This window comes from Cariama cristata, unplaced genomic scaffold (genome assembly GCF_000690535.1).
Source record: "Cariama cristata isolate BGI_N322 unplaced genomic scaffold, ASM69053v1 scaffold8889, whole genome shotgun sequence".
Taxonomy (NCBI): Eukaryota; Metazoa; Chordata; class Aves; order Cariamiformes; family Cariamidae; genus Cariama; species Cariama cristata.
In genome coordinates this window covers 11,029-19,362 of record NW_009635194.1, presented here as the reverse complement: position 1 = coordinate 19,362, position 8,334 = coordinate 11,029, and the positions used below count along the sequence as shown (strand labels likewise).

Genomic DNA, 8,334 nt, shown 5'->3' with positions numbered 1-8,334 from the left:
GAAATGCTGTCTGGTTTTGCAAAGCCAGCCCTAAGAACTCAGTAAATCCTTTGAAGGCTCCAGCCATGGATCCCTCAAAATGCATCCCCCTGTTCTCTTCTCTCGGGGCGGGCAGGGAAAGTCCCCATCCTGGGCTCAACGTATCCCTCCCTGCTCCCAAAGGAGACGGGTGACGGCCAGGCAGCCTGCTTTGTCGTCTCCCAGGAGAAATGATTCCTCCGGTGGGAGAAGACAGATGGTCTGTGGAAGATGTGCTGCTTGGTCATCTGCCATAGCCCTCAAAAAGTCTATTTTCAAGACACATTTTGGTTTTTGATTTTATTTTAAATACCTGAAGAACAGGGAAGCTTCCCGGGTGACAGGATGGTTCCCTCTGCTGTTTAACCATCGCCATTCCTGGGCTGGCACATCAAACTGTGATGTTCCTTCACCCAGGGAGACCAAGCTCCCTCTTGGCACAGAAAATGCTCTGGCATCAAAAAAAAACCTCATTCATCCCTTTCTCTTAGCAACTTAAAACCTCGGGATGCAGAGAGTCAGGGGACAGCCAACCACGCCGATCATCTCCAGATCCACTTCTACAGCAGCTCCCCAGCTCCTAAATCAACTCTGGCCCCAGATGCGCTCTGCTTGGAAGACTGGGAGATCCAAAACGAGAGGGAAAGACTCCCCTAGCTTTCTTACCACATACTGTGATTTTACAGAGAAGTAAGAAAAGGTGCCTGCATCCAGATGCTCTCCCTCTCCCTGTTGCTAAAAGGTACCAGGGAACTGCCTGACCTGAATATTTATTAATCGGATGAGCTGAACAAAGCCCCGGGCATCTCTGATGATGCTACTTGCAATCCAGCTGGCTCTGGACCGCTCCATCATAGGGCAGTGCTGTGGCACACGGGGCAGCTCTGCAAATAATAAATCACACCTGGTTTTTAACCTCCATCAGCAAAAAGAAAAAAAAAACCAAACACCTGCTGAAAGGAGTAAATAACTAGGGTAGCCAGCAAGATGATTCCTGCAATTACATCCCTGGTTACCGGCTCACCAGAAACCAGAGCCCTTTTTGGCAGCAAGAACTCATGAAGTTTTCAGAGGCTGGTGTCCAGCAGAGAAGATGCAGGGGAACCGATGGCTGGGTCGGCCGACCGATCGGTTTTTCCCACCGCAACGGGCAGCTCTCGCCAGGTCACGGCGTGAGGAGCATTTAAACGGAGTCAAGCAGTGAGGAAGAAGTTGGTATCTCACTGAAAGAGGAAGAAAAACCTCAACAGAGCTGCAAAGTCACAGCAAAGTCAGCCAGGGTCTCGGGAAGCTCCTCTGCTGGGACCCTCCAGGTGCAGGAAGGCATTTACTGCCCTGCCACCACCTCGACAGAAGGAAGAGCAGTGTTATTTTATTTTACAGGGTTTTTTTTTTTTAACAAGCACACTGAGGAATCCTTGCAAAACCTTGAGAAGCCTGTGTCAGGGAGGGGCTGCCCTTATAACCAAGCTCATTTAAGCCAGATATATGACTAATTAGCAGGGTAGAGGTGATGGCTCTCAGGCTGGGGATTGGGTAACATGCAGAGTCACATTTGCCTTCACAGAGCCCACAGCGGCCGGCCGGGAAGGGTGAGGACATGGGTTAGTCATTTGATTTATTTGGAACAGGAAACCCCTCTCTGCCCCAAGAAAGCTGCGATTCCGCTCCCAGGGGTAAATTCATAGGAAATAAGTAAAGCTTTCTGAGGATGGTGGGTTTTCTTGGATCCCTCCGGCTGCCTGCTCCCCAATTTGGGGTGACATTTGGTGGCAGGGGTTGTTTTTTTGGAGCGGAGAAGATGGATGCACACAGACCCTCCTGCATCCCAGAGGCATCCAGTCCGGTGCTACGACCCTGATAAAAACCAGCACACTAAAAAGGATTTACTCAATCAACGTTTTAATTGACTTGAGCAGAAGACACGGTTTCCATAGCAATGGGCCGTCAGCCCCAATTTGTACAAAATCAGTTAAAAAATAAAAGCACCAAAACCTTTAAAAAAAAAACCACCCTGAAAATGGGCATTTATTAAAAATAAAAAGATACAAAAGCGCCTCTGCCAGCTCACACTCTTCCCGCCTCCTGGAATTTCTTAAATAGAATTTCATCAGCCCGAAGGGCGAAGGTCAAAGCCCGTTTCTGGTAGTACGTGGAGTCCAGCACTAGGTTGTCAATCACATCTGCCAGGAGATGGGCTCTCTCGACGGAGCTGCCCGGGGCGTCGTAGCCCAGGGCGGTGAAGTGCACGTGCAGGTGGTAGTAGGACGGCTGGTAATGTAGGTAGATTCGTAGTTGGGATCCGGGGACGCTGAAACGTTTCGCTATGGCCTCCTAAGGAGAAATAAAAAAAAAAACAAACCCCACAGGTCAGGACTAGCAACACGCAGCGAGGGCACGGGGCAGCTGGGGGCAGGCGGCACACGGACAGACAGACCTTGCAACGGATGGAAAAGAGCATCCCTGGACGGCACGAAGGGCGGAGAGGAAGGCAGAAGTGATTTCTGCTTCCTCCATCCTCACAGCAAGGGAGAGGGGGCAGTTGGGAGGGACAGAGCTCTTCCCCATCCTCCGTTTCAGCCTCTGCAGGGATGGAGCGATGCCTCCGGCTGCCCCACTTCTCTCCCTCCATGACGGGACGTGCTCTCCGCTCGTATCGTTTTCCCTTCTACCCTTATCGCTTCGGCTCGCTCGGCAAGTTACGGGCATCCTGTTACCAGCCGGTGTAATTAAAGCTATAAACAGCAACGGCGAACTCCGGCACGCTGGCTTGGTTCACTGCTCAGCACGCTGCAATCCCCTGACTAATCTCTTAATTAATCTCCGCTTTCCCCAGTGCAATTACTTTCCAAATTTCTAACTCTGTGAAGGAAACAGAAGCTATCGTGCATCCATCTACCAAGCACACCCCGTCACGGGGCTGGAAAAAAAACTCATCGGCCGGTCAAAACGGTCAAGGGGTTGGGAAGGAATTTATCAATATGGGGAGGAGAGGGCTCAACTCCTGCAGCTCACTGCTAATGGAGAAATATGGAGCACCCCTAAAACACCTCAGATTTCCAATTCCCTGGGGGAAGGTGCCGACAGAGCAGCAGGGACCAGGCAGAGATGCTAGAAAGGGGCAGGACAGCCCCAGTTCGTGACATGTTGACATCTCTTGGTTATTAGTCCCCAAACAGATGCTGTGCATGGGGCAGTTGCCGGAGAAGGCAGGCCATGACCTGGCGGGCAAGCAGGCCGTGCTTTCCCCAGCCAGGACAGCAGCGTCGGACCAACCTTGCGCTTACCTTGCCTTCTTGCAAGATGTTCCTCAGCAGCGGGAGGTGCTCAGCGGTGAGGTCCCGAAGTGACTTGACCTCCCGGCGCTGAACGAGGGCTATCAGGTAGAGGTCATCCAGCTGCGGAGAGAGAGACAGAGGACGGTGATGAAGGTGACTACACAAAGAGCAGATGAAGGCACAAGCACTTTGGATCTGACACATCAAGCACAGCTTTCCGGGCTGTGTTTTAAGAGGTTCCCTGCTGTTGTGTTTAACGCACACCCAAGCTGGGTTGAATCCAGTATGAATCTCCCAGTACGAGATGCGCTCACCCACAAATCCAGCGCACCTCAAAGCATTTTTGGACAAATTGAGGTTTGTCTAGGAATAACCAGAAGGACAGCTTCACCCCAAACAGCGGGATAACAAATATTTTCTCAGCTTTAAAGGCAGATTGATCAATCAACTCTTTTCTACCGTAAACACAGCACTTGCTGCTGCTCTTGCACGTTCACAACATCTCCCTGAGCATCTCAAAAACGTTGTCCCAACGCAGATTGAGGCTGGTGGAAGAGGGGCAGGCACCCACCCTGCGACACAGGGGAAACTGAGGCCCGAGCCCAGGACGCTGTGGGGTCTGCCAGCAACCCCCACGCGCAGATACCCCGCCGAGCACGGCCTTTTCTGCAGAGCAAGCAAGTGGTTTATCTCCACGCTCAGACGAGGATTTACAGTGAATCGCAGCAGCCAAAACTGCAACTGTAGATTTTTCCAAGTGAAAAGCTTCCTGTATTTCCACTGTCCAAAGAGCTGGCCACTTTCCGGTCGTGCCAGGTCTATAAATAACTATTTTCAAGACCTAATCGGTCACCGGACAACCCCAGTGCGGTAAAACAGGGCCATTCAGCAGCTCTCAGCCAGACCTTTGGCATCTCCCGAAGCACTTACCAAATTCAATGTTTAACAAGACGTAGTGCTGCGGATCATTACACTTTAAAAAAAAATTTAAAAAAAAAATCCCTGTCTCCTTCAGCTCAGTTAGTGGCTTTCCAATTTAAACGCTGCAAAGCAAAGGGTTTAGATATTTGAGACCCAGCAGATCTTTTCAGAGCCGTGAGAAACCCATCTGGCTATTTGGAAACAGATGTTTGTGCCAAAAGATGCTCTCAGGACCCTGTCTCGGGGCTTTCGAAACATGAAGCTGTTATTTGCACCCAGCCAGCACAGCGATGCTCATGGTTCGGTTTGATTCCCAAAAGCAGTCTGTGCACAGCTTCAGAAAAAGACAGCGTTATCAGCTTGTCCTCTTTGGATCAGGGCTGGCTGGCAGGAGGAAAAGCAAACATCTCTTCTCCTTAGAACAACATCTGCATGTTGCTGTTTAAAATAAATAAGCCTGTTGCTAAAAAGGCCCTGAATGATGTCATGCCGGGCATCGTTTCAGGCAATGCCTCAAGGCTCCTGCAGGTTTGAAACCAACTCAAGAGAACTGAAAAAAACCAAAACCAACCCCCTCCCCCAAAAAAAAGAAAAAAAAAAAAAAAACAAGAAATAACTCAAACTATTATCAAGGTTAGGCAGAGGAGCTGACGCAGCGCTCAGAAGGTTGAGGCCGGCAGCAAGCACGCAGACTTCAACGCAAACAAGAAATTTTCTTCCCATCTATCAGCCTGAAATAATTACAGGTGAACTCGCAGGATTTGCGGGCAAGGTGCTAAGCTAGTGCAAGGCAACGCTGTTGAAGGGACTTCTAAGGGGAAGCTCGGAGAGTCCTGCTGGGAGCTCTGTCTCGCTCCCCTGATTTAATTTAGTAGCTTTGCCTGTTCGGTGGGACAGGGCAGAAGGAACCGGTGCCTGCGGGCAGCCCCGGGGCTGCCAGGATCATCTTTGGCTCAGCGTCACCCACAGCCAAGAAGAAATTCCTTGGCTCAAAGGCAGAAGTTCAAAAGCCCTTGCTGGGATGCTGGCTCGCCTGCCTGGGAAAGAGACAGGCAACGCGAAGATCCCGGATAGCCCCAGGGACGACGGCTTTCTTGTTGCAGACAGCAGCCCAGCGGTTGGGAAGAAATCAAGATGATCAAGAGGTGACAGCAGCACAGGGAAACCTCCCCTAAAGACAAATCCTACCATTTAAGCACTCCCTGACCACGCTAGCTGCAAGATGTGGATAAAACAGGTCTCTAGAGAAAGATAAAGCATCACTTTTAGCCCATGCATCTCCAATCCCGAAGTGAGTTGCGAAGCTTGGATGCAGCAAACGAGGATTTACACCAAGGCTTTGCTCAAAGCAAGGAAAGGGGGGGCATGCTGCACTTTTTAGGATCCCTAAATATCACCACCCTGAAAGTAAAGGGCACTGAACAAGGCACAGTGGCGTAAGCATGACCGCAAGCTCACCGTGTTATCACCTGCTTTGCAAAGTCTCTCCAGGAAGAAGGTCATGCCCACCGGGTGAACAAGCGGAAATTCGAGCTTGGTTACCCCATCACAGCTTGACAAGGGATTTTTGGGAGTAGCTGATGTGTAAGGAATTCATGGTGACCGGAGACTACCCCGCTGTGACTTACTCGCCTGTCCTCCCCAAGCCTTTCCCTCAGGCAACTCAGCACCAGACCAGAAATAGGTGCTCCCAGGACAAAAAACACAGAATTGCGTTGCCTACAAGCAGGCTTGTGTTCCCATTCTTTTTACTTTTTAGTTCCATTTCTAAGTTTTAATCATAATTTGCCCCCGCCGCCACCACCTGCAGAGGCGTTTTGAGGATCAGAAACATGAAGGGGACTTATTCTTTTTTTGACTCCACTGACTTCAAGGGGTGCACGTGTGGAGTTTCACCTCCCCAGGCACATCCCCAGAAGTACAGCACGAAAGGGAGCCAGAGTCCAAGGAAATAACGAGCCACTCAATTTAGGATTACAGCCTGGGCTTTACAATCTCCGCATTTCAACAAGTAGCCACTCCCACGAGGGGTTAAGCAGCTACTCATAAGCTAAGGACCATCTGTTTAATATTGTATGGAGGAGAGTTAATTGCAGCAACCAAAGGACAACACATCTGCCTGGTTTGTGCCTAAAGTTGAGGCTGGCAAAAAAAAAAAAAACACCACACAACAACAACAAACCCCAAACAAGTTCAGCGGAAACAAATACACAGCTGGATTTAGGTTCAAACACATCACGACAACATTTGGGCTAATACAGGAAAGAGAAAGCGAACCTAATAAATAAATCACCCAGCAGCAGTGAGAACAGCCTGTGTTTTGCAGCGTCCACAATTAGCACGTGATAAAAGGCCCTGGCAATATCATCGCTTAATGACGGTGTGAACAGGAAGGACACATACCCCTACTAAAACTTTCCTTAGCATGCTGTTAGTGCCGTGGAAGTGGACGTTTCTCCAGATCACCTTCAGACAAGCAGCACCCCTTCAAAGATAAAAGGAGCAAACGAACCTGGTTTTGATTCCATTTAAAATCTGGAACTAGAACAAAGCCATCGCAAGGATCTGGGTTTTCATGGATGATTCGATCGGCCTCAGCTTTCTTCTCCAAGATATTATACACCCACTGAAAGAGAAACATGTGATTTATAAACCAGCAGAGGGAAAAAAAAAAAAACAACACACACACCACACTCAACACCTCAGGCACATTTAGCCCAAGCTCACGGATTAGTGCGCATTCCCACAACTAGAACATATAAAAAACCCAAAACTTGATTTTAAGATGACCAAATAATTTCATGGCTGGTAACACTTGTAGTTAATTATCCATAAAACACTCCAACAACAAACTCCAGGCTACTATGAGCACTTCAGTGAAAAGGCACCCTCCCAACCCCGCTGCGTGGCACTGCATCACCAGCTAGCTAAATTATTCAGGGATTTTTTGTTTTCCTCTCAAGCTTTAAGAACTGGTCACAGCTGGAGATGAGGTATTGAACAGAGACGGTTTAGCCCAGTGTAGAAATAGTTGCATTTGCCCCTGAGAGGATTTGGAGATAATTCTCCCTGATGGGGTCCAGCTATATTCCAGATCTGGTTGCTTTATGTAGCCAGAGACAGAGCTGCTGCAAGCACGAAACACCCCGAGGGGCAGCAGCACAGGCTGTTTGCACCTTTTTTACCTTCCAGGCTGCACCAAAATCTTTACAATTAGGCCTGGGAAGGGAACTTGGCTGATTTTTTTTGTTCCCCCCATTCAAAAAGGAAGGAGCAGATTGCTTGCAAGCCTGAGGTTGGATGCAGCTTCAGCTGCTGGCAGCCACTGCTCACCGGGCGAATACGAAAAACCTGTGTTTTCTTGGGCAATGCACGTCTCTGTTTCCTGGCTGATTAGAAAACAACTCTCCACTCTTCTTCTTCTATACTTAAAGCTTCAGCCTCTAGACTGCCTGTAATCCCCACTCTGGCTATCGCCCCATGCTCCTCCTTCAAAGCAAAGCACCATCCAGAGAAGAGTTTCGGCTACAAAATGGAAGAGACCAGGGTAAGACCAGTGGAAAGCATCTTCGCTTTTCCTGGTTCCTAACTTGAGCTCAAGCAACCTTCTTTACACCTCCAAAACGCACTTTATGCTCTAGCTTAAGTATCGGACTGCCAACCGAGTCCCCAGCCAGGTTCCTAGAAGATAAGACAAGGCAGCAGAAAATGGCTAGGGCTTGGAAGCTGAAAATGTTTCAAAACATCATTTTCCCCACCAAGTTCAGGTATGAAACATTTTGGTTGCTCCAGGTGGGCAGGGAAGATGCAGCCAGTCTCGGAGAGACACTGAGCGAGCTGGCTCAGTGGATGCTGTGCACACCGGACACTCAAGATAAAAAGACAGCCCTTTCGGAGAGCTCTGTCAAGAGCTTAATTAATCTAATCAAAACTTAGGATCATTGTGAACTGATCTGAATATATCTTTAGGGAGAAACCAACCTCTCCTCCCTTGATCTGTGGGTTTTTTTTTTGCTTAAATTTCAGGTCTTTTCTTCCTAGCAACAACGTCTTAGAGAAGGTCAGATTCTCAAAGCGATTTTGGAAAGCGTGGCACAAAAATCGCCATGCTCCGTGA

The 8,334-nt window shown here is 49.1% G+C and overlaps 1 protein-coding gene across 1 annotated transcript in view; it reads right to left on the bottom strand.

Annotated features, from left to right (window-relative positions):
- Positions 1 to 1,908: 1,908 nt before the first annotated feature.
- The window catches only part of DCPS (decapping enzyme, scavenger), a gene marked incomplete at its 5' end in the record, with an annotated part of 16,286 nt that continues 9,860 nt past the window's right edge, over positions 1,909 to 8,334 (bottom strand). The window contains 3 exons of the mRNA XM_009707432.1: positions 1,909 to 2,352; positions 3,306 to 3,416; positions 6,730 to 6,843. Coding sequence (XP_009705734.1) covers positions 2,086 to 2,352; positions 3,306 to 3,416; positions 6,730 to 6,843 — 492 coding nt within the window. The remainder of the gene's footprint in view (positions 2,353 to 3,305; positions 3,417 to 6,729; positions 6,844 to 8,334) is intronic.